General features: G+C 45.7%; 2 protein-coding genes across 2 annotated transcripts; one reads left to right on the forward strand and one right to left on the reverse strand.

Annotated features, from left to right (window-relative positions):
- The first annotated feature begins 763 nt into the window (after positions 1–763).
- LOC123059785 (protein WVD2-like 3) lies at positions 764–5,165 on the forward strand. The gene is made up of 8 exons (XM_044482271.1): positions 764–956; positions 2,840–3,109; positions 3,244–3,554; positions 3,694–3,785; positions 3,876–3,957; positions 4,050–4,121; positions 4,241–4,351; positions 4,472–5,165. Exons 2-8 carry the CDS (start codon positions 2,851–2,853, stop codon positions 4,730–4,732), a joined length of 1,188 nt encoding a protein of 395 aa, XP_044338206.1. The 5' UTR covers positions 764–956; positions 2,840–2,850; the 3' UTR covers positions 4,733–5,165.
- Positions 5,166–5,623: 458 nt separating this feature from the next.
- On the reverse strand, positions 5,624–9,146 carry LOC123059786 (dephospho-CoA kinase). Its single transcript, XM_044482272.1, has 4 exons — positions 8,955–9,146; positions 8,635–8,742; positions 6,788–6,933; positions 5,624–6,243 (listed from the first exon to the last, which is right to left on the reverse strand). Exons 2-4 carry the CDS (start codon positions 8,740–8,742, stop codon positions 5,805–5,807), a joined length of 693 nt encoding a protein of 230 aa, XP_044338207.1. The 5' UTR covers positions 8,955–9,146; the 3' UTR covers positions 5,624–5,804.
- Between the last annotated feature and the right edge of the window lie 17,066 nt (positions 9,147–26,212).

Consider the following 26,212-nt stretch of genomic DNA (forward strand, 5'->3'; position numbering starts at 1 on the left):
TTAATCTCTGCTGCTGTGGTCATGATTTATCTTCTGTTTATTCGGATTAAATCTCGTAGTAATTTGCTCATATTTCCAACACCCTTGCCGGTTCCAACCGGAGTATATGCAAATAGGTAAAACTTGGTACGACGTATTAGCAATTTTGAGATATGAAAAACGTGGAATGCACTTGTTTGGTTGGACCACTGAGCGGAGCCAAGCATGCGTATGCACGCGAGCGAGCATCAGGTGCCGCACACGTACGAAAAACGTACGTGGCCCTTCTGAAAGGGTGAATGTACATACGTACGTACGACGTACGTTGGATGGTTGAGATAGACAGGTTCGCTCGCTCGCGCGCGCGTGCAGTGCGTGCGTGCGTGTGAGATCCTGATCCTATCGAACGACGGGGCTCGCCGACGCCGACGCCGGAGCTGTCCCCGGGCCACCCCCCTGGACGGTACCCCGCGAGCTGCTACAGTGCACCCAGCCAGCCCGCGCCGGTTGCCGTGGCCCTTTCGTGGCGGGTTCCCACCGCCACCGGCGGGCGTGCGTGCGTGCGAAGCTGTAGCCGTGGGGCAGGCTGGGCTCCGAGGAAGCAGAACCGAAGCAGCTGTAGCGGCCGGGCTAACATAGCAATGTGGTAGTACGGTTCAACCGCCGAGCGGCTGTGCTGTGGATGATTGGCTCGTTTCGGCTGATGCGTTGGGGCGCAGGGGACCCCATGCAAAACGCAAGCCGAAAGCTGCCCCTCAGCTAATACCCCAACTCCCTCCCTTACAAAGTTGCAACAAGTTGGAACCACCCACACCTTCTCCACATCCTCCAGCTCCAACTTCCCTGCCTGCCTCCTCTTACAAATACCACATCCACAGTCCTCTGCATCCTTAACCCGATCATTCATTCCAGGAGACAGAGAGAGGAGGAGGAGACGAAAGAAAGGTGACCAAAGGGCCAGGAGACATCATCGCGAGGTACGCGCCGTGCCGTGCGGTGCCGATCCCTCCCAAAGGGGTTTATCCAAGCATCCCCTCTTGCTCTCTTGCTTGCTTGCTTATGGTCTCTGTAACTCTGTTCCGCTCCGGCTCTCTTCCCTTCATCGTTAGATTAGATCATCATTGCACAAGGGATCATCTAGATTTACTTACACATATGCTCCTTTGTTTCTGTAACCCAAATGTTGTTTATGGACGATCGGCCTAGTCGATTCCAATCATCTTGTGTTTCCCTGGTGTGATCATATGGCGATGTGGGAGCAGGATCTTGGTTGCCGCGGTGTCGTTGTCCTGTGGGATTTGTAGCTGCCGCTAGTTTGGACTTTGGTGCGTGATAAGATGACCATGGTCAAAGCTACCGACTAGCAAAACGTTATTGAAGAGCTCATAAATTGTTTTTTCTTTTTTGTTTCTAGACAAGCTTTTGTATACTTAAGCTCGCCGGCTGTTGCTGACCTCTATGGCCAGTTCTCTGGACTTGATAATGTACCAGTAGTACTACTACAATGTTTGGAAGATGCATGCATGACCAAACTCAATCAGTATAGCAAGCTTGTCATCATGTTGCTTTATCGCAAATGATTGCAAGCTTCCAACTATTCATTAGCTATGTCATAGGCCATAGCAAATAAAGTCCTATACTAATAGAGGAGTACAGCTCAGGCAGTTCCAAGAATTTTAAAGGACACTCCCTTGCTTGCTTGCTTGCTTATGGTCTCGATCTGTTCCATCCCGGCTCTTTCTTTTCCCTTCATCGTTAGATTGCTCGCCGTTAGATAAGGGATCAGCAAAGATTTAATCCCTGTTTCTGCAGCCCAAATGCTGTTTATGGATGACCGGTTTAGTCGGATCTAATCATCTTGCTTTCTCTGGTGTGATAATATTGCGATGTGCGAGCAGGATTTTGGTTGCCACGGTGTCGCTGTCCCACGGGATCTGTAGCCCGTGCTAGTTTGGAATGTGGTGCATGATAAGATGATCACGGTCAAAACTACCGACTAGCAAATTGTTATTAAAAAGCTTTTTTGTTTACTTGTAGACAACTTTTTGTATGCATGCTTGAACTCGACATGAGCAGATTGGCCTTGCGCCGGCTGTTGCTATCAGCTATCTAGATATAGTAACGTTAGGACGATGCATGACCAAACTCTTTCAGTAAAGCAAGCTTTGTATATGCTTTATCACAAATGATTGCAAGCTTCCAAGTATTAACTAACTATGTCACTAACGGGTCATAGCAACTAAGTCCTAAACTAATACAAAAAGTACAGCTCAGGGCATGCAGTTCCAAGAGTCTCAAAGGACAGTGCCCAATTGTAAATGCTAGCATTCTAATATAATCGTTCGTACGCGAACCCACCAAATATATATGATCCAATTCGAGATTCGCATGTGTTGTCTTATCCTCTGGTTCTTTCCTTTCTTTAGTTCAAATCAGCACGTACGGGGGTCAATTCTTTGCGTTACCTTTGTCCCCTTGATTCCCCTTTTGCTTTCACTTTTTCCTTTTATATATATGCTCAACTCAGTTTGATAATACCGACGGCAAACCAGTACATAAATGATTGGAGGATCTGGATTAGAATGACAGCCTAATTTGGTCGCTATCGGTTATCATGTCAGATAGGTTGTCAAACTCCACACATCAATTCTTTCCCAACCCTGCATGTCATTTTCCTGGAAGGTGGTAAGGAACTATAGTGTCCACGTGAAGGGTATATACAAGATTTTCTCTCTTTGTTGCGTTGTCGGTTTCAATTCTTCCAAAGAAGGGAAAAGCATATTTCTTTTTTGCATGTTATACATAGTATTGAGTTATCAATAGCAATAATTACTTATTAAAGATGATTTATCTTGTGCAGCAATACTATTTATGGGTACTGAGGTTGTACTCCAATCTTCCAAAGAGGAGCTGGATTCTTCCCTTATCCCTCCGTCCAGCGACAACATGGAATCGCCGGATGATAAGGGTGACAATTTAGCAGAACTTTCGGGCACTGTCAATGCTGAAAATTCTTTGGGTGCACAATCTGAGAATGGCGTCTCGGAACCATTAGAGGCTGCTGATGTAAATGGAGACACTGAGCATGATGGTTCCTCAGCCACTGGCCACACTGAACAGACCAATGACGGTAAGCTTGTTGTAGTTAATTGTTCAGTTTAACTATGAATCATCTTGTACTAAATATCTGATCAACTGGATGGATCATCTTGTACTAAATGTCTGGAGCAGCCTAATGACAATTAATGGTTCTATGTACTGCAGAGCCTGCTGCAGATGAAGCCTCTCCTGTCACCGTCGAGAAAGGAGAGGTGTTGCAACATGGTGTTGAAATTAGTGCTTACGAACAAGAGAGTCAAGATACGTTTCCAGCGACAGAAACAGTGGCGAGTGATAGCACCTCGGTCACATCTATGGAAGATGTGCAACCAAAAAAAGGTGCTCAGTCAGAGCCAGGAGATGTTAGTGGGTACCCTCCAGACCTACCCAATGACAAGCACTTGACTGGAAATGGAAATGGAAATGTCTATGAGAACGCAAAGTGCGTATTGACAAGCTCGACGAAGAAGATGAAGGTAATCTCTCTTTTCTTCCTGTTGTTTTGCATGAGTCTTCAGTTCCTTGCCCATTATCTTTATAAAAGATCTTTTAGCATAACAACATGCGTAATTCTATACTTGTTATTTATGTATGTCCTGCACACATTTCTTACAGAGAAGCGCGTCTGCGACTACAAGGAAGCCACTACAAGCTACAAACAGAAACAGTCATCCGGATGACTGGAATGCTTCCACTCTCACTAACTCGTATGCGCTTCGCAACCTAAGCACACATGTTATACGCTTGTATCACCCGTCTCCTCCAAAATGCTTAGTTCAACAATCTTCTGCATGCAGAAAATCGTCGAATGGAAAGACTACTACTGTCCCGTCAAGCCCGGTCTTCAGATGTACTGAACGTGCCGAGAAGCGCAGAGAGGTATATGTTACTTTGTGACATGAAAGATACAAGACATGGCGAGGGATAGGGGAAAGGTTCTCATCCTTTATTTGTTTGATGGTTTGTTGCAGTACTATTCAAAGTTGGAGGAGAAACATCAAGCTATGGAGGAACAGAGGATTCAGCTGGAAGCTAGGTTGAAGGTAATTTGTCTTGTTTCAGCATTTTCCATGATGATCGACGGATCCTATTTTGTGTACATGTTGAAGAGTTTTCAGAACCAAACTCTCATTGATCTATTACATTGTGAATGAATCTGCAGAGGGAACAGGAGGAGGCTCTCAGGCTTCTCAGGAAAAGCCTGACATTCAAAGCCACACCCATCCCAAGCTTCTACCATGAGGCACCTTCTCCCAAGGCTGAATACAAGAAGGTAGGTAGATGCCGAAAAAATATCGATTTTCTAGTCCATTGGTCTTCAGAAAACGCTTTGATCTTGAAAAGTTTGTAGTATTGATTCCTCTCACACAATGAACTTCTTGCTTGCCTGCAGTTGCCCACGACCCGTCCCAAGTCGCCGAAGCTGGGGAGGAAGAAGGCCGCCATGAACACCTCGCACTCATCGGAGGAGAGCGAGAGCACGAGGCCCTGCTGCCGCGCAAGCCGCGACAGACACGACAGCAACTGCAAATGCCACAGCAGCAGCAGCAAGCCACGGCAGCAGCAGCAACATCTTGCAGCAAGCTCATCCAAGAAGCAGCCCAACAAGAACCATGCCCACAAGCTATCGGCGCTCAACATCGCCGTGTGCTAGTTGCAGCATCTGCTTCTTCTTCCTCCTGCAGTACCTGATTCACTGCTAGATTCTTTTGGCTTCATGGGTCATGGTGAAATCTGAGTCCAGGAGGGGGAGAAGGCTTTTTCTCCATAAGTTATGAGAGTGACTTCGGCTTCGATCGAGGTTTGCGGTGGTTAAGTTATATGTCATGATAATAAGTTATGCACACGGGGTGTGAATGTGCCGTGAGCGAGGTCAGTCACAAGGGTTTTTGTGTCCTAACTATTTCATCTCACTTTGCGTATTTATTCACAGATGTGAGAGTGGCATGTGCTGTCTCTGTACAAATGATGTCTGTTTCTCAGTTTGTGGGGTTTCTTGATGTAAGTTATATTGTGCACTCATGCAAACAGAGGGCTTGTTTGCTTGTTGGTGGTTGATGAATGACATTAAGCTATTTATTTATTTATATGTTCCACTGATCTTCTATTTATTATGTTGCATTGATCTTAAGTGGAGTTTGGTAGTTCTGCAATTTTTATCTGGTTGTATAATGCACGCAATATTATGTTTTATGTGGCTACTTCTGGTGAACAGATTGAATACAAAATGTTGCAGATGAAGCATTTTTACTTGCAATCTATGACTATCCTATGTGCTCCTAATTGCCTTGAAACAGAGGATCTGCCAGAGCATGTTGGAATAGCATGTTAGAATTTTCTATGCCCAGTTGCAGGGCTCCAAGGCAAACAAAATCCAGACACATAGACAAGACCTGGGAATAGCCTCTTACATAGTGATAGTTATTGCTGCTACCTGGAGTATTTGGGACTGAATGATTCAATTTTCAAAGGAATTTCGTCAAACCTGTACAAGTAATTCCTTTGATAAGAATAAAACATGAATCCTATGAAAACTGCACAGAGATACACAAGCAAGCAGTTGCAAATTTTATTTCACTCGAAATTCAGCACTTGTGGTATAATAACTCCAGACATGACAGGACAGTAATCGTGCTCGCCTAGTGCTCTGCACTGACCCTTCGAAATTTTCAACCAATCAATCTTAGTCCAATCCTAGTTACCTTAACTTCCTAAGCGTGAAAAGATCACAGCAGATTCTTCTGAGCAAGTAGAACCCCCGCCGCCGTGCACACGACGATAGAGAGAAGGCCATCCCTGGACATCATGCGCTCCTTCCATGTCAAGGGACCAGACACCTGCTTCAGCACTTCCTGGAACTGCTCTTTCGTGTCGTCCAGCGAGCCGGAGTTGTCGATCACTATGTCGGCTTCCGACTTCTTCCAGTCCAACGCAAGCTGGGCGTCGATCCTGCCCTGAGCCTGTTCCTGGCCGCAACTGTCTCTTGACATGAGCCTCTCGATCTGTGTTTTGGGATCCACCCATACGACAACCACGGGGTCCGTCCATCGGTCCATCTTTGTCTCAAACAGGAGCGGGATGTCGACGACAATAACCAGGCATCCCTTCACCCAGAGTTTTAGTATCTCCCAGAATATACCGCATGAAATGTGTGGGGCCAGAAGACTGAAAGTAGACGCAATGGAGAAACCAAAATGTCGTCAGGGATCAGAATCGAGGCAAATGTAGGTCAAACAAGAATCCTTATATTTCAGGGACTATATTCATGAGAAAGTATAAGCATGCAATGAAATGTATGTTGGTCTACCCACTTTGCTTTGGTGTTCTATTTTAGGAATGACATAAACAGTATTGTTAAAGGTAAATCGTGTCACATTTCATCATCCATGTATGAAACACAACTCGATATTTATGCACAGAGTTAACAATGAACTGAATATGCAACCAAAGCATGACATTTTTCTAGAAACCAGAACATGACAAGATGTGAGACCATAAATAGGTGGAACTGTTTCCTGAAAGCAGTATTTATGTAGTAACTGCCATGTACAGTATATAAACTGGATCAAAAATCTATTGGCCAACATCGCAAAAATGAAAGAAAAATGTAACTGCCACGTAAATAAACTGAATAAAAATGTATTGGGCAAACATAACAGAAAGAAAGAAAGAAAATCAAAGGCGATTTTTATGCCAGTAGAAGTTGTACCGGTTTAGAAGCTTGCGTTTTTCTGGGTCAGTGAAAACAACCTGACCCAATTGAGCTCTGTCAATTTCTCCATTTTCCAACAGAATGCCATTCCCAAAAGCTTTCACAATCTTCTTCCAACCTCCAGTACCTTTCTGCACTACATTCTGTAAATGCGTGCGCCCGTAATCAGCATAAGGCTCATAACAAAAAGTTTAAAACATGGAAGTCATTTTACACAGCATCTGGGGAGATCTCATAACAGACAATTAGCCTAAAATAGTACTCCCTCCGTCCCGAATTAGTTGTCTTAGATTTGTCTAGATACGTATGTATCTAGACACGTTTTAGTGCTAGATACATCCGTATATAGACAAATCTAAGACAACTAATTTAGGACGGAGGTAGTAACAAGCATGCAGTTTGAAGCTCAAGTACTAAACCATGAAAACAAAGTGTGCGTCACTCGTCTCAAGGCCCAAAGTATAACATTTGCGTCATACCAGTCATTGTGCTGATATGGTTCCATTTATTTTTGATCCAGGGATATCCCAGCAGTGGTAAGATATTGATGAGAAGTTGAAAACAGATTCAGAGTTCCAGCTAGACAGAGGATGGAGACTTTTGGCCTCAACTGACTCCAATCTACTCCCATGGGGCTGATTGAGCATGGGATTGGGAATTAAAGGCCTTAACTTCCACTATTCCACCCAACGTATTGCCGAGCTTCTGCCAGGCATTGCTATCATGCCGGCTTGTGGCTTCTTATTCGTCTGCATTTTCCTTTCCCTTCTTATCCTAGGATCCCGGATCATGTGGGAGTTTCCTTTGTCCAACAACAACAACAACAACAAAGCCTTTAGTCCCAAACAAGCTGGGGTAGGCTAGAGGTGAAACCCATAAGATCTCGCAACCAACTCATGGCTCTGGCACATGGATAGCAAGCTTCCACGCGCCCCTGTCCATAGCTAGTTCTTTGGTGATAATCCAATCCTTCAGGTCCCTCTTAACGGACTCCTCCCATGTCAAATTTGGTCTACCCCGACCTCTCTTAAACATTGTCCGCGGGAGTTTCCTTTGTCCATGGAGACAAAATGAGAACTATTCTCTCGAGGGCTGCCTTTTTAGCTACAGCATACACATGTTACATAGATGAAGGCCATATAGTTCTTCATATTTCATTTGTTTTCAAGAGCTATGATGCATGGCAGCAGGTAATTTAGTGAAGCAAAGAATATATATTATGGTTTGCCATCCTATGATCCTCACCGGCTGACAAAGCAGGGGATATGACTAAATTGGCCATCACCATCACATTCTATTAACTACCGGTTCCATTCCTCGTTACTGGGAATAGTATCAGGGATGAAAAAACTCCCAAGGTAAGACCCGCATATGTCTTTGCCCTCCACAAAGTTGAAATAAATATGTAGTGTTAGCCATCAGTTCCCAGGGAGATGGGAAGGGGAATTAATATCAATGCGATAAAGCGGAAGCAGTTCTCACTGAGCACAATTGGTAAGTTAACTGAAACGAGGGTGAATTTTGTTTTAGCTTGAAAAAAAACTTCTTTTTTCATCACAGAAAATTGTGCCTATCCCACTCCACAGATACCTGATGTGGGCAACCTATCCAGACGTAATCAAACTTGTTACAAAATAAAATTGCCACACTCTGTTCTGGTATAATGCTACCTTAGCTGTGACTGAATTCAAGTAAAACAGCAACAATGCTCACAAATATCGGTACCTCCGTAGACAGAACACAATGGACACATCATGAAAACAAAGTTTTGCACAGTACTGGTACAATCTAACAAGCGATGTATATTTATTTCCGCACGGCCATGTTTGATGCTGGACGCTTACCCGAGCCACGACGTCGGCGTCGACCACCGGGACGCCGGCGGACTTGAAGAGGCCGGAGACGGTGCTCTTCCCCGAGGCGATCCCGCCCGTCAGGCCGACCAGCCGCATCTGAAATCCAGGTCCACCGGAAACGGGCTCACATCGGGGACAGACAGAACAGGAGAAAAAAACTAAATCCGATCGCAGGTCGCCGGAGAGGAACCGAGAGGGGTTGCTCCGGCGTGGCGCCGCGGCAGGGCAGGGTGAGCGGAGGGCGGCGAATCCGGAGGGGGGAAAAAGTCCGCCGCTTGGGACGGCGCTGCGTTTCTTGGGGGAATTACCTTGAGATCTCGAGGCCGAGCGGCGTCCGCGCGTGGTGCGGAAGCAGAGGGACCTCTCCACGCCGCGAGCCTCTCTTTCTCGCCTTGCCGGCGCCGGGTCGTGGGGTCGGCCGCCGGACGCCGCCGCCGTCACGGGTGAGTCGTGAGAGAGAGAGAGAGAGAGTCAAAATAGAGGAGAGGATTTCAACGACGTCGGCCGTATTTACCGATAGTTGTTTTTAAACCTAAAAACATTATTAAAAAACAGAAAGATAATAAAAGAATTTTTCTTAGGTACACACCTCTAGAAAAGTTTAATCTGCATCAAAATTTATAGAGCTTCTATATAAATATTGTCTATATATATCCCGAAAATGCGAGTTTTTGTGTGCAATTAATAGTTGACCAGACTACTACTCAGAATATTTTTTGGATTAGTTGTTGTAACAGAAAATTTGTTTGGCTTTGTTTCTCAATGTGTAAATGAATTTACATCTTCTTTATGTATGATAGAAAGGAAAATTCACTGTAGGTCCCCATACTTGTCGCGTTGGCCGCATTTCTCCTCGCACTTGCAAATACCCGAAATACAGTCCTACAACTTGTCTCAGGTGGTCGTCTACGGTCCAAAATACCATTTCCTCTACGTATGCGCTGACTTGGCTGTTGACTGGCTAGTCCACGCGGGCTTTGACCGCCAGCTCAGCTGCACGGGAGAATACAAGGAGGTTTGTTGCAAAAACGATGAATTTGCGTTTATCCCCCGCCTGGTCGGACCGCGCCCGCACCCACCTGGTCTGACCTGCCCGCACCCACCTGGTCTCGGACCGCGCCCGCACCCACCTGGTCGGACCGCGCCCGCACCGCACCACACCGCACCTGCACCTCTCCCTCTCCTCCGCCGTCTCGAACCCTAATAATCACCGTCGCCTGCTCCGCCGCCTGGATCTCTCGTGCAGCTGTCGTCGCCGCCGTCGCCGCAGGCACCACCGCCGCCGTCGCCAACTAGTGCTGCTACCTCTCGCCGCCGTCGCCGCAGGCACCACCACCGTCGCCGCAGGCACCACCGCCTGGATCTACTCCACCGGCATGTCATCTGTGAGATCCTCCCGCTCTGGTCTGCGTGGCCGCTCTGTTGAGGTGCCACTGGTCGGATGCCCCGATTGTGGCGAACCCGTCAAGTGCTACCGCTCTAGCACCGATGAGCACGATGGTTGGGTTTTCTACAAGTGCACCCACGACAATGTAAGCTTCAGTCTTGCTCTGTTCGATTCATGCACCTGCCCTGTTCAGTAGCCATGCTGCCATGCAGTGATGTGCTTAGAAGTTAACTGAATGTTCAGCAATTCATGTGATTAGAAGTCTTGAATGTGCTCAGTGGCCATGGTTAACTGAATTTTAGTCCTTAACTAAATTTTAGTCTTGAATGTGCAATGGAGTTAACTAAAGAGATCTCTTAACTGAACATTTTTTCATGTTAACTGCACTTTGTCAGTCATTTTCACACATTGCATTGCTTTGGTTGTAGGTCACCTGTGATTTCTGGCGCTGGGAGATGGAATATGTGCAGCATCTGGTTGAAACTAGAGTTCTTGTTGGTAATGCTGTTGTAGATGCAATTGGTGCAGCTGAGGACAGGAGGGAAGATCTTGAGAGGAAGAGGACTGAGTGGATGGCAGGAAGAAACTTAGCTGGAAGGGCCTTGGCTGGAAGAGGCATTGCAGGCAGGGTGAATTTTGGCAGCCCTAGTGAGAAAAACCTTGCTACCAAGCAGCAAGTTGCTATGCTTCTTGGATTAGGTAGAGAGATCCTTCTAGTGCTAAAGCTTCTTATGGCTAGTGTTGTGGTTCTTTGTGTGTTGTCTTTCATCTTCATTATGAAGAAGTGAGATGTTAGTATCTATGGCTGTCTGAGCTGGTGTCTGAGCTGCTGGATATGTATCTATGGCTGTAATGGATATGATGTTATTTTGGCTGTATGGTTGTAATGGATATGATGTATCTATGATGTCAATGTTGAATCTTCCAATTTGTTCAGTGTCAATGTTAACTTCACTTGGTCAGTGTCAATGTTGACTGCACTCGGTCTTAGCTTGATTGATATGGCCAAATTGGAAATCAACTAAACTGAACAAAGATTCAGTTAAATGAGCTTGATTGATATGCCCAAAATGTAACTGAACTTAACTGAACAAGGATTAAGTTAGATGAGTTTGTATGATATGGCCAAAATATAACTGAACTTAAATGAACAAATATTCAGCTAACTGATTGGTCCACAACAATGCACACTGGCACCCTACAACTTGCATTGTATGTTTGCCATTGGTCCACAACCACCAGATCCACCTTTGCTTCCTCCCCCAGCCACAAGTATATCTTCCTCCCCCAGCCACAAGTATATCTTCCTCATTCCCATTCTTCTCTTCTTCTCTTCTTCTCCAGCACCACAAAGTTCTTCTCTTCTTCTCCAGCACCACAAAGGTCCATGGTGTCGTGGGATGATCTCCCTAGCTCTTCTGGAGATGACTCTGTTACCAGCAAGGTTGGTCATCTCCTCCTCATCTCCTACTAGGGTTACGAAAAGCTAGGGTTTTCTCTTGTTTCTTCATTCTGAATCCAAATCTGGATCTGTTTTAGGCTCCTGCCACAATTTTCTGTGAGGAATGGAGAGGCCTGGCCATAGATTTGCCTAGTTTTACATGTCAGCATGGAACTTTGTGTGAGAAGGTTGTGGCATTTGAATCAGTTGATACTGGCAGGAGGTTCCTAACCTGTGCCCAGAAGGTTAGTACAAACTCATTCACACTATGTTTAGTTAACTGAAATTTGTTGAGTAGTTAGCTGAATTTCTTGATTAGTTAACTGAAATTATGTTTGCTTTAAATTGAAATTATGTTTGCTTTAAATTCATAGGAAGTACCTAGCTGCAACTATGTTGAGTGGGTTGACCCTGAGTTGCCTGATGCTATGAAGATGAGCCTAGCTAGGATATGGAGCATGTATGAAGAGGAGACAAAACAGAACCTCAGACAAAATGTTCTGAATGCTGAGAAAAACTTGAAGATTTTGGAAGAGAAGAAGAAGTTGGAAAAAGAGCTTACCAATTTCAAACTTGATTTTGCTAATCTTGTGGCTGAGAAGGAGCATGCAATTAGCCAATTAGGCAGCACACAAATTGCTATGGCTGATCTTAGGGCAGAGCTTGAGAAGAGGAAGATGAATGACAAAACAGTAACAAGCATTCATCAGGTATTGAGGGCTAAGGCAGAAAAAGAGAGAGATCAAGTGATCCAGGAGAGGGACCAAGTCACTGGAGAGAGGGATAAATTAAAGCAAGAGAAGAGAAAGCTTGAATACATGATTGGTGACACCAAGGAGAAGATAAGGAAGCTTAAGGTCATGCTGGATGATTTTGATTGAGCTGATGTTGTACTACATGCTGAATGATTTAACTGATGTTGTACTGATGTAGTACTAGATTCTTAATTTGATTGAACTGATGTTGTACTAGATGCTCAAATTCCAGTTTGATGTTATTCAAGTCAATTTGTTTATCCAGTAGCTAACCACATATGCATACCTAACAGTTCAACTGCAAGGATTCCTTTAGTTGATGTTTATTTGGTGCTGACAAAAGACAGAAGTGTTGAACTGAATGTTGACAACATTCAGCATACCTAACTGACAATTCCTCAACATAGTAACTGACAACAACTGAATATGACAGCAACAATGACAGCAACATTCAGCATTATACAAGCACACCTAACTAACAAAGAGATCCCCTAACCAAACATCAGTTCAACATTTCATAGCACTTTCAGCATTCATGTTTGTACATCAGTCCATAAACATGACACCAAACATTCAGCATTCAACATTTCATAGCACTTGTTCACATTACCAAAAGAAGACCATCAGTAGTAATAATTAACTTATGTGCTCACATTATACAAGCACACCTAACTAACCAAACATCCCTAATTATAACTTATATGCTGAAAATACTATACTTTCAGCATACCTAACTAACCACCTTCACTTCTTGAGACCATCTTCTTCAGGCCATCTTCTTCAGGCGCTCTGACCTGCGAACCTCAGCTGCACCTTCTTCAGGCATCTTCCTCTTCTTCTTGTTCATCTTCTTGACAGCCACCTCTGCATGTGCTTCAAGTGCCAAGACCACCTCCACCTCCTTCTTGACGATGTCAGGAACATCTGGAAGCGCATCGACGTCAATTGGGCGGTGCTTGTCACCCTCCCTGGCGACAGGCGCCACCATCTGGACCTCCGACTCGGGGACGACGGGCGCCGCCATTTGCACCTCCGGCTCGTCGTCAGAGAGGACGACCACCTCTGGCTCCTCCCAGCCAGTCGACCAAGACGAGTCGGCGGCGTAGCCAGAGTCTTCGTCGGAGCCAGAGTCGTACTCCGACTCCGACGAGATGTAATCGGAGTTGTCATCGCGCCCGAGGAGGTCGGGCTGATAGTGGTCCCAGTAGGCCGTGTTGACAGGCGCGGGGACGGCCACCTCGACGTTCTGGACGCGCTCCGCTCGCGAGCCAGCGCGCGACTGATCCGGGTCCCGTGGCACGGTGGCGGACCGGTACCTCCACCACCGCGCGCGTTGGCCCGGGTCGTCGGAGCGCGTCTCCTGCATTGCAAAGCGGAGGACGAGCGCAGGAGTGATACCCCGGCGGTCAGTGCAGGCGCGGTCCAGCTCGTCGTCGGTCATGATCTTCAGGAGGCCACGCGCGTGGTGAAGCAGCATCCCAGTGCTCGGGAACCACTTCCCGATCTCCGTCAGGTCCGCGCGCATCGCCTGGCCCTGGCCTGCGAGGTCATCGACGACCCTCTGCCAGGCGGGGCTGTACTCCATGCCGGCGGCGGCGGTGTGGTCGTCGGCGGTGACTGAGCGAGGAGAAACCATGGCGACGCTATTGGTGAGTGGACTGTGGACGCGAGTGGCGAGTGGAGAGCGGCGGGTGGGCGGGCTTTAAGACAGAGTCGGAGAAACCGAAACGGCATGCAGACAACGCAGCGCACGGTCACCGTATATAATGTGCAACGAACGCTGGACGTGAGGGCCACTACGACATAATAATGTGTGTGTGTCAAGTAGCATTTCGTCAGACTACTAGTACTATCCCACTGGCAATGCACACATCTCTTCATACCACAGGCCTGGGTTCAAGCCCCAGGCCAACCATTTTTTTTGTTTTTTTGAATCAAAAATTCATTTTTCATCTAGTTAGTGCTGATCAGAAATACACTTATTTACATTCACGCCAAACATTTTTAATGTCTTTTTTCAATCAAAAATATTAGTGCTGATCAGATCAAAACACTCAGGTTGATCAGTCAAACACTGAATATCAGTCAAACATTCAGTTAAAATGGCTGGCACATTTGAACTACATTTCAATAGTTTCAAACACTGAATGGCTGGCACATTTGAACTACATTTCAATAGTTTCAAACACTGAATGGCTGGCACATTTGAACTACATTTCAATAGTTTCAAACACTAAGAATGAAGTTTTTGACAAAAAATGAGATGGCTGCAAGTTCACTCATCTAAACTCATCAAACATATTGACTCGTTTGTGCTTCTTGGGCACATGTGCACTTGGCCCTGCTTGCTTCTTCTCCTCAGCTCTTTTTCTCTTGGCCTCTTCTTGCTGTTTCCTCTTTGCTTCTTGGTCTTCCTTCCTCTTCAGTGCTGCCTCTGCTCTCTTTGCTTCCTGTTCTTCTTTTCTCTTCAGTGCTACCTCTGCTTTAGCTGCAATTGCTTCAATTGCTTTTGCTTCCTTCTCTTGTTGCAATGCTGCTTTCCTTGCTGCTGTTGCTTGATGCTTTGCTGCTGTTTCCTCGGCCTTCTTCTCTTTTGCTGCTCTTCTTCTTCTTGCTGCCTGCTCTGCTTTCCTGATAGCAACATCTTGCCTTTTTGCTTCTGGCTCCTCTTCTCTTTTCTCTGCCAACTCATTCATGGCCTCCAGTGCTGCATCTCTTCTGGTTGCCATCTGCCTTTCTTTGTCCTTCTTCATCTTCAATAGTTTCATGGTCAGATTCCCATCAGTTGTAGCTGTTGTAGCTGTTGTTGTATGTGTTGTAGCTTGAGAATTAGCTGCCATAGAGACAAATGTTGAATCTGGCACAGTGGTTTCATTGCAATCTCTAGGCAGTGGTCTAGCTTGCTACATCCTGTGTAGCATTGTACATCCAAAGTCCTTCACCTGTTCAAAGACAAGAGGTGGACACAACTTATAAGCATCCTAGCATTTACCTGAAATACATTGGTAAAAAGTGGGAAAAAGATTAGCATTTACCTGAAATACAACTGGTGTATCATACTCTTCATCTTCTTGAAAAGCATTTTGAGCAGTATGGACCTCCTCCTGTGTGAGTTGGCCATCATTTTGTGTTACATTGACCTCCTGCTGTGGTACTTGGGCATCATCCTGTGTGAGCTGGCCACCATCTTGTGTTAGGTTGACTTCCTGTTGTGGGAGTTGGCCTTCTTGTTGATCAGCATGTGGTGCTTGGCCAGCAGCTTGTTGGTCATCATCTGACACATCATCAGGTATAGACCTTTGCCCCCTTCTCACTTGTATCTTTGGCAAAATGCCAGCCTTCCTTTGATTGCATCCTTTGATGTTGTGGCCTGATTCATGGCAGTAGGAGCATGTTATCTTAACTCCATGTCTGCTCATCACCTTGGTTCCATCTTTCTTTTCAATCTCATAAGGTTGCTTTCTCCTACTCTTGTTTGAAGGCCTCCCTACTTTTTCTTCATAGACATGTGGCTTGATTTCACACCCATTCATCTTCTTCCACTCTCTCCTATCTCTGCAAGGCTTGATAATGGGTTGGTATGCTAGCTTGAATGCCTCAATACTGTAGCAAGAGTGCACCAAAGTCTCAGGGTCAATTATTTCATGTCTGCAGCATGCAATTGCATGGTGACATGGAACTCCACTAAGATCCCACCTCTTGCATGTACAACTCTCTCCCTTGATGTCAACAATGTATGTCCTGTTCTTGTTGTCAACCTGGAAAATGCCATCACCAGCCCCTGAAACCATGCATGTAGTTGACAGCTCAATATTCTTTTCAACTCTTTTCCTTGTTTTTGGGCATATAGTGCCAGGCCAGTTCTCTGCCTCCTTTCTTTTATTGTAGAATCTGACCATAAGCTGAGTTTTGATCTTGTCAACCATTGATCTGATCAGCATCTCCCTAGCCTCAAGGATATATTTGTTGAAAACCTCACAGTTGTTGTTCAGAAGGATATCACACTTAGGCAATTCTCTTTGGAAACCCCTCACCCAAGTGTTTGGTGGTAGTTGCTCAAGCCATGTGTAGGCTTCCAAGCTCATGGCCTTTAGCTCCTCCATGTTTGCAGCCCACAGTTCAGGTGTTGTGCTCCTTGCACACTTTCATAACTGGTTCTTCAGTACATCTCCTTTGTGTGTTTGCTGAAAATTCTGCCATATATGCCTGACACAATGCCTGTGCTCTGAATCAGGAAAGTGCTGCCTCACTCCCTTGATCAGCCCCTTTTGTTTGTCTGACATAACAGTCCATGGTTCTGTGTTGAGTATTCCCAAGTCACTCTTCAGGTTTGACAAAAACCATTTCCATGTATCAGTGTTCTCTACCTCCACAACTGCAAATGCCAGAGGGTAAATGCAGTCATTGGGATCCATCCCAACAGCACACAACATAACACCTCCATACTTGCTCTTCAGGTGACATCCATCTAAACATAAGACAGGCCTGCAGGCTTGCATGAAACCCTTTTTGCAGGCATCCAGAGAAAAATAGCAACTTCCAAATATGCCATCATTGACACCCACATAGAAAGAGCTACCTGGGTTTGATGTTCTGACTTCTTGTGCATAATCCCACATGCTGCTGTACTGCTCTAATTCATCTCCTTCAAGGACCTTCTTGACTAGCCTCTTAGCCCTTCTAAGTTTGCTCCTTGTAGCTGTCATGTTCCAGTCCTTCTGAACCACCCTTGCAAAATTCTTCATGTTCATGTTTTCATCTGCTCTGAAAGAATCAATGTATTTTCCAGCCATGAAGGGAGCAGTGAATGACTTCACAGACCATTTCTTTATGCAAGTATGCTTTGGATTGTATTTCTTGACCATCAAGCATTCTGTTCTGCAATCAAATGATGCAAACAAAGACCAAGGGCAACCTTCTTCACAAATGGCTTGCAGTCTTTTCCTATCATTTCTGGGGCACTTAATGTCAACCCTTTCCCTACAGCTGTACTCTTTGATAGCTTTCCTCAGTAACTCAACACTTGCAAATGTCTGTCCCACTTGGAACTCTGGTTTAGACAGGTCTTCTTCTCTGAAACTTTTGAAATTGAGCTTAACATTATCTTCATCAGAAGAAGGCAAACACAGGTCCACATCTTCAACAGGATCATCAGGTTGTTCTTGGACTGCTAAACCTTTACCTTTATCACAATCAACATTTCTGTCAAACAAGTCATCATCATCTTGCAGATCAATATCTGAATCAACAAGTTGTGGATTGAAATCTTCATCAGAATCATGAATTGCTGAAGATCTAATTGCACCAATTCCATCTTCTGCATCCATGTTTAAAACCCTACAGGTTTTCCTTCTGCCCCTGAACTCAAATTGAAATGTATGAACATATTCTCCTGGCTGAGGAGGACCTGGCATGTACTCCTCTTCTTCTGATTCTTCCTCACTTTCTGCATCATACAACTGATCTTGCTCAGCCTGCTCCTCTTGCACTTGATCAGCATTTTCCTCTTGCACTTGGTCAGAATGATCATCTTGCACTGGCACTTGCTCCTTCTTAGGTCTCGGGCCACTGAATTTGACTAGAGGAGGATCTTCATCATCAGAATGAACTTGAACATGGGAAATATATGACCTCATACTGTCATCATGATCAAGAAATATCTGCTGGAAATGGTTCCCATTAAGAACACAATCCTTCATGTTCTCTGTCATTGTGTTGTCCCCTAACTTAATTTCTCTTAAGCCATTCTTATAGACTGTCAGTCCAGGAACACACCAGTAAGCCCTTATCCTGCCCTCAAACTCATACCCAATTTCCTCCACCAGACTAGCAACAACTGTAGGTGTCCAATTATCTATATCACAGTAGTCATACCAAATAGAGTGGCCCATGTGATAACCCCTATGCTTGCCTGCACATAGGAAATAGCCACCATGTATGACCTCAACAGAGAAATGGTTGCTTAAGGGGCCTGCAAAACAAATGAAATGACAAAATCTTCAGACAAACAGTAATAACAAAGATGACAGAGAATGCAACTGCACAATGCAACAACAGACAGTAATAACATAGATGAAGAGACAATGCAACTGCACAATGACACAACCATGCTATTTGAGATCATCTGATCTAGGAAATTGACACAATGTAACTGCACTAGTCTAACACAACTGTCAATGTTCAGATACAGGTTCAGATTTAGAAATAGATAACTGAAAGTTCAGACATTTCCAGAACAAAATGATGGCATTCATGGCATATCAAGTAAACAAATTGGTGATCTTTCACGTCCAAAAGCCTGTTCCTTTGCTGGATCTGGCAAACAAACAGTCATCTCATTAACAAAACAACATATGGTCGATGCATGTAACCTAATTTAAGCTAACATTGACGGCCAAAAAAACAGGGCATCCACTTTGCCTAACAATTCGAGCAATCAAAACCTTTATTACCTCTGTAGAACCATATTTCATCTACAACTAACCTATCGAAAGGCCTCATGAAACCCTAATTTGCATCTGCCACTAACTTCACCATCCACGGCTAAAACCCTACACCCCTAAACCCGTGACAGAAAAAGATGGCCAAGAACCCTAAACCCTACCCCGTATGCGCAATTGAGTAGGGCGCGCACTCTTTCCCCCAGCTAAAATGGACAGATCGGGCAGAGAAGGTGCTGACGACGGCGACGTACCGTACAGCGGAGGCTCGGCATGATCCTCACGATGGGAGGGAGTGAGAGGAACGTCACGCAGGCCCCGACCAAACGGAGCAGGCGGCGGCGGCTCAGCGTCCGATGACGAGCTCATGGCGGGCGCCGCCACAAACCGCCACGCCCGGCGAGAGGAGGCGAGCACCTCGGCAGCGACGACGAACAGGGGAGGGGAGCGGAGCGGAGCGGCTCGGTCTGGTCGGGTCGGACCAGGTGGATGGATCGGTCCGACCAGGTGGTGGCTCATGTTTTATTGCCAAACGTTTTTGCAAGAAACCCCCTCGCATTCCCCCCAATCACCCCGCCCAGGGCATCTTCTGCTGAGCTGGCGGTCAAAGCCCGCGTGGACTAGCCAGTCAACAGCCAAGTCAGCGCATACATAGAGGAAATGGTATTTTGGACCGTAGACGACCACCTGAGACAAGTTGTAGGACTGTATTTCGGGTATTTGCAAGTGCGAGGAGAAATGCGGCCAACGCGACAAGTATGGGGACCTACAGTGAATTTTCCTCTATGATAGATGCCCATGTTGTCGGTGTCGTCAACTTTTCATAGACTTTCGAGTAAAAAGAATGTGAACTGACACCTTGTGAACGTCGACATGGGTGGAGCCTCTAGGTGACGCCGTCCATTTGGGAGGGCACAGATCTACTAGGCTAAATTGTTATCATGAGCTTACGGACTCAAATTTTCAGGCTCGCAATCTAGCAGAGTATGCCTTAAACTTAAGAGGTTATTGTCATGTTTGGTTGGGCCAACCTGATGATCTTCTGTTCCTTCCTATAAACAGTGTGATGATGTAATAAAGCTTTGCGAGATTGTCTAAAAATGATATACAAGAGTAAATCATTATTATGATCATGGACTGCAAGCTCAAAGATTATGGTGTCACATTTTGTGAGGACGACACCAAATATGAGGGAGGGGGACAACGAAGTTTGGGATTTAGTTCCCTTAATGTGAATATTTCAGTTCAATAAGGACTAAGATGCAAGTGTAAGTCCAAGTTCTAGTGAGATTTGTTTAAATAACCCTTGTGAATCCCATCGAAACGATAGTTGTCGTTGTACAAAAAGAGGGGTACACTTTTTGTACCCCTATAACTGTGCACGGGCAGTCTGAGCCACGGGCACCACCACACCAAGCAAGGCAAGGGAGGTGAGCCAGGGTAAGACCGAAGCTCAAGAGAACTAGAACGACGCCAAGGCTAAGACCAGGAAGAGCAAAGGGGACGAAGCGGACTCCCCCGGCAAGATCCTTGCCGGGAGACAGTTCTAGCAGCCCCGGCAAGACCCTTGCCGCGGCGACTCGTCCCGCGCCTACGGAGCAATTCACCCTTGAGTCCACTTCCCCCAAAGGGCAAGGATTCGGGAGACATCCCCGGGGCAGCATGCAGATCTTTGTGAAGACATTCAAGATCAGATACGCACTAAGGAGACGACAACCCTTGGCGGGGTCCCAGTCGAGGAAGATCACAAGGCCCCCGGCAAGCGCCTTGCCGGGGATGACAGCCGGCGCCTCGGCAAGACCCTTGCCGGGGCCCCGGCAAGGCCCTTACCGAGTACACCCGCAGGGCCACCATCAGGCCCACGCCAACTAAACCTCCATCACCGCATGCATGCAGCTGCCGACGCAACCAGCTGGGCAGGCACCCGCGTGGCGGCATGCAGATCTTCGTGAAGACCCACCACTGCGCCACCTCAGCTGCCTGCCTGTTGGAAATATGCCCTAGAGGCAATAATAAATTGGTTATTATTATATTTCCTTGTTCATGATAATTGTTTATTATCCATGCTAGAATTGTATTGATAGGAAACTCAGATACATGTGTGGATACATAGACAACACCATGTCCCTAGTAAGCCTCTAGTTGACTAGCTCATTGATCAATAGATGGTTACGGTTTCCTGACTATGGACATTGGATGTCGTTGATAACGGGATCACATCATTAGGCGAATGATGTGATGGACAAGACCCAATCCTAAGCCTAGCACAAGATCGTATAGTTCGTATGCTAAAGCTTTTCTAATGTCAAGTATCATTTCCTTAGACCATGAGATTGTGCAACTCCCGGATACTGTAGGAGTGCTTTGGGTGTGCCAAACGTCACAACGTAACTGGGTGGCTATAAAGGTACACTACAGGTATCTCCGAAAGTGTCTGTTGGGTTGGCACGAATCGAGACTGGGATTTGTCACTCTGTGTGACGGAGAGGTATCTCTGGGCCCACTCGGTAGGACATCATCATAATGTGCACAATGTGATCAAGGAGTTGATCACGGGATGATGTGTTACGGAACGAGTAAAGAGACTTGCCGGTAACGAGATTGAACGAGGTATCAGGATACCGACGATCGAATCTCGGGCAAGTATCGTACCGATAGACAAAGGGAATTGTATACGGGATTGATTGAATCCGCGACATCGTGGTTCATCCGATGAGATCATCGTGGAACATGTGGGAGCCAACATGGGTATCCAGATCCCGCTGTTGGTTATTGACCGGAGAGTTATCTCGGTCATGTCTGCATGGTTCCCGAACCCGTAGGGTCTACACACTTAAGGTTCGATGACGCTAGGGTTATAGGGAATAGATATACGTGGTTACCGAATGTTGTTCGGAGTCCCGGATGAGATCCCGGACGTCACGAGGAGTTCCGGAATGGTCCGGAGGTAAAGATTTATATATGGGAAATCCTGTTTTGGTCACCGGAAAAGTTTCGGGTTTAACCGGTAATGTACCGGGACCACCAGAAGGGTCCCGGTGGTCCACCAAGTGGGGCCACCAGCCCCGGAGGGCTGCATGGGCCAAGTATGGGAGGGGACCAGCCCCTGGTGGGCTGGTGCGCCCCCCCCCCACCAAGGCCCAAGGCGCAAGGGAGAGTGGAAGGGGGCAAACCCTAGGCTCAGATGGGCCTAAGGCCCACCTAGTGGTGCGCCCCCCTCTCTCCCCCCTTGGCCGCCCCCCTAGATGGGATCTAGGGCTGGCCGCCACCCCTAGGGGTGGAAACCTAGGTGGGGGCGCAACCCCTCCCCTTCCCCTATATATACTTGAGGTTTTGGGCTGCCATACACACGATTCTATCTCCTTCTTGGCGCAGCCCTACCCCTCTCCCTCCTCGTCTCTTGCGGTGCTTGGCGAAGCCCTGCTAGAGTACCACGCTCCTCCACCACCACCACGCCGTCGTGCTGCTGCTGGATGGAGTCTTCCCCAACCTCTCCTTCTCCCCTTGCTGGATCAAGGCGTAGGAGACGTCACCGGGCTGTACGTGTGTTGAACACGGAGGTGCCGTCCGTTCGGCACTAGGATCATCGGTGATTTGGATCACGACGAGTACGACTCCATCAACCCCGTTCACTTGAACGCTTCCGCTTAGCGATCTACAAGGGTATCTAGATGCACTCTCCTTCCCCTCGTTGCTAGATTGCTCCATAGATTGATCTTGGTGATGCGTAGAAAATTTTGAATTTCCGCTACGTTCCCCAATAGTGGTATCAGAGCTAGGTCTATGCGTAGTTACTATGCACGAGTAGAACACAAAGTAGTTGTGGGCGTTGATATTGTCAATTATCTTGCCGTTACTAGTCTTATCTTGATTCGGCGGCATCGTGGGATGAAGCGGCCCGGACCAACCTTACACGTACGCTTACGTGAGACCGGTTCCACCGACTGACATGCACTAGTTGCATAAGGTGGCTGGCGGGTGTCTGTCTCTCCCACTTTAGTCGGATCGGATTCGATGAACAGGGTCCTTATGAAGGGTAAATAGAAATTGGCAATTCACGTTGTGGTTTTGGCGTAGGTAAGAAACGTTCTTGCTAGAAACCTATAGCAGCCACGTAAAAACTTGCAACAACAATTAGAGGACGTCTAACTTGTTTTTGCAGCAAGTGTTTTGTGATGTGATATGGCCAAAGGATGTGATGAATGATATATATGTGATGTATGAGATCATGTTCTTGTAATAGGAATCACGACTTGCATGCCGATGAGTATGACAACCGGCAGGAGCCATAGGAGTTGTCTTTATTTTTTGTATGACCTGCGTGTCATTGAGAAACGCCATGTAAATTACTTTACTTTATTGCTAAACGTGTTAGCCATAGTAGTAGAAGTAATAGTTGGCGAGCAACTTCATGGAGACATGGTGATGGAGATCATGATGATGGAGATCATGGTGTCATGCCGGTGACAAGATGATCATGGAGCCCCAAGATGGAGATCAAAGGAGCTATATGATATTGGCCATATCATGTCACTATTATTTGATTGCATGTGATGTTTATCATGTTTTTACATCTTGTTTACTTAGAACGACGGTAGTAAATAAGATGATCCCTCATAATAATTTCAAGAAAGTGTTCCCCCTAACTGTGCACCGTTGCGACAGTTCGTTGTTTCGAAGCACCACGTGATGATCGGGTGTGATAGATTCCAACGTTCACATACAACGGGTGTAAGACAGATTTACACATGCAAACACTTAGGTTGACTTGACGAGCCTAGCATGTACAGACATGGCCTCGGAACACAGAAGACCGAAAGGTCGAACATGAGTCGTATAGAAGATACGATCAACATGAAGATGTTCACCGATGTTGACTAGTCCATCTCACGTGATGATCGGACACGGCCTAGTTGACTCGGATCATGTAATCACTTAGATGACTAGAGGGATGTCTATCTGAGTGGGAGTTCATAAGATGAACTTAATTATCCTGAACATAGTCAAAAGGTCTTCGCAAATTATGTCGTAGCTCGCTCTTCAGTTCTACTGTTTAGATACGTTCCTAGAGAAAATTTAGTTGAAAGTTGATAGTAGCAATTATGCGGACTAGGTCCGTAAACTGAGGATTGTCCTCATTGCTTCATAGAAGGCTTATGTCCTTAATGCACCGCTCAGTGTGCTGAACCTCGAACGTCGTCTGTGGATGTTGCGAACATCTGACATACACATTTTTATAACTACGTGATAGTTCAGTTAAACGGTTTAGAGTTGAGGCACCGAAGACGTTTTGAAACGATGCGAAACATATGAGATGTTTCGAGGGATGAAATTGGGATTTCAGGCTCGTGCCCACGTCAAGAGGTATAAGACCTCCCACAATTTTCTTAGCCTGCAAACTAAGGGAGAAAAGCTTAATTGTTGAGCTTGTGCTCAGATTATCTGAGTACAACAATCATTTGAATCAAGTGGGAGTTGATCTTCCAGATGAGATAGTGATGTTTCTCCGAACGCATTACCACCAAGCTGCTAGAGCTTCGTGATGAACTATAATATATCAGGGACATATATGACGATCCTTGAGATATTCGCGATGTTTGACACCACAAAAGTAGAAATCAAGAAGGAGCATCAATTGTTGATGGTTGGTGAAACCACTAGTTTCAAGAAGGGCAAGGGCAAGAAGGGATACTTCATGAAACGGCAAATCAGCTGCTGCTCTAGTGAAGAAACCCAAGGTTGAACCCAAACCCGAGACTAAGTGCTTCTGTAATAAGGGGAACAGCCCCTGGAGCAAAATTACCCTAGATACTTGGTAGATGAGAAGGCTAGCAAGGTCGATAGAAGTATATTGGATATACATTGTGTTAATGTGTACTTTACTAGTACTCCTAGTAGCACCATGGTATTAGATACCGGTTCGGTTGCTAAGTGTTAGTAAACTCGAAATAAAAGGCCGCGGAGTAAACGGAGACTAGCTAAAGGTGAGCTGGCGATATGTGTTGGAAGTTTTTCCCAAGCTTGATGTGATCATGCATCGCACGCTCCCTCTACCATCAAGATTGGTGTTTGCATTGAGCATAGACATGATTGGATTATGTCTATCGCAATATGGTTATTCATTTAAGGAGAATAATGGTTACTCTGTTTATTTGAATAATACCTTCAATGGTCTTGCACCTAAAACGAATGGTTTATTGAATCTCGATCGTAGTGATACACATGTTCATGCCAAAAGATATAAGATAGTAATGATAGTACCACCTACTTGTGGCACTGCCACGTAAGTCATATCGGTATAAAACGCATGAAGAAGCTCCATGTTGATGGATCTTTGGGCTCACTCGTTTTGAAAAGTTTGAGACATGCGAACCATGTCTATTGGTGTATATGCATGAAGAAACTCCATGCAAATGGGCCGTTTGGACTCACTTGATTTTGAATCACTTGAGACATGCAAATCATACCACATGGGCAAGATGACTGAAAGCCTCGTTTTCAGTAAAATGGAACTAGAAAGCAACTTGTTGGAAGTAATACATTTTGATGTGTGCAGTCCAATGAGTGCTGAGGCGTGTAGTGGATATCGTTATGTTCTTACTTCGCAGATGATTTGAGTAGATGTTGAGTATATTTACTTGATGAATCACGAGTCTGAATTATTGAAAGGTTCAAGTAATTTCAGGGTGAAGGTGAGAGATCGTCGTGACAAGAGGATAAAATATCTATGATATGATCATAGAGATGAATATCTGAATTACGAGTTTGGCACAGAATTAAGACATTGTGGAAATTGTTTCACAACTAATACAGCCTAAAACACCATAGTATGATGGTGTGTCCGAACATCATAACTACACCCTATTGGATATGATGCATACCATGATGTCTCTTATCGAATTACCACGATAGTTTATGGGTTAGGCATTAGAGACAACCACATTCACTTTAAATAGGGCACCACGTAATTCCGATGAGATGACACCGTATGAACTATGGTTTAGAGAAACCTAAGCTGTCATTTCCTAAAAGTTTGGGGCTGCAACGCTTATGTGAAAAAGTTTCAGGCTGATAAGCTCGAACCCAAAGCGGATAAATGCATCTTCATAGGACACCCAAAACAGTTGGGTATACCTCCTGTCTCGGATCCGAAAGCAATAAGGGATTGTTTCTAGAATCGGGTCCTTTCTCGAGGAAAAGTTTCTCTTGAAAGAATTGAGTGGGAGGATGGTGGAGACTTGATGAGGTTATTGAACCGTCTCTTCAACTAGTGTGTGGCAGGGCACAGGGAGTTGTTCCTGCGGCACCTACACCAATTGAAGTGGAAGCTTATGATAGTGATCATGAAACTTCAGATCAAGTTACTACCAAACCTCATGGGATGACAAGGATGCGTACTACTTCAGAATGGTACGTAATCATGTCTTGGAAGTCATGTTGCTAGACAAAAATGAACCTACGAGCTTGGAGAAGCGATGGTGGGCCTGAAGGAAATATGCCCTAGAGGCAATAATAAAGTTATTATTTATTTCCTTATATCATG

Source organism: Triticum aestivum, chromosome 3A (assembly GCF_018294505.1).
Source record: "Triticum aestivum cultivar Chinese Spring chromosome 3A, IWGSC CS RefSeq v2.1, whole genome shotgun sequence".
Classification (NCBI taxonomy): domain Eukaryota; kingdom Viridiplantae; phylum Streptophyta; class Magnoliopsida; order Poales; family Poaceae; genus Triticum; species Triticum aestivum.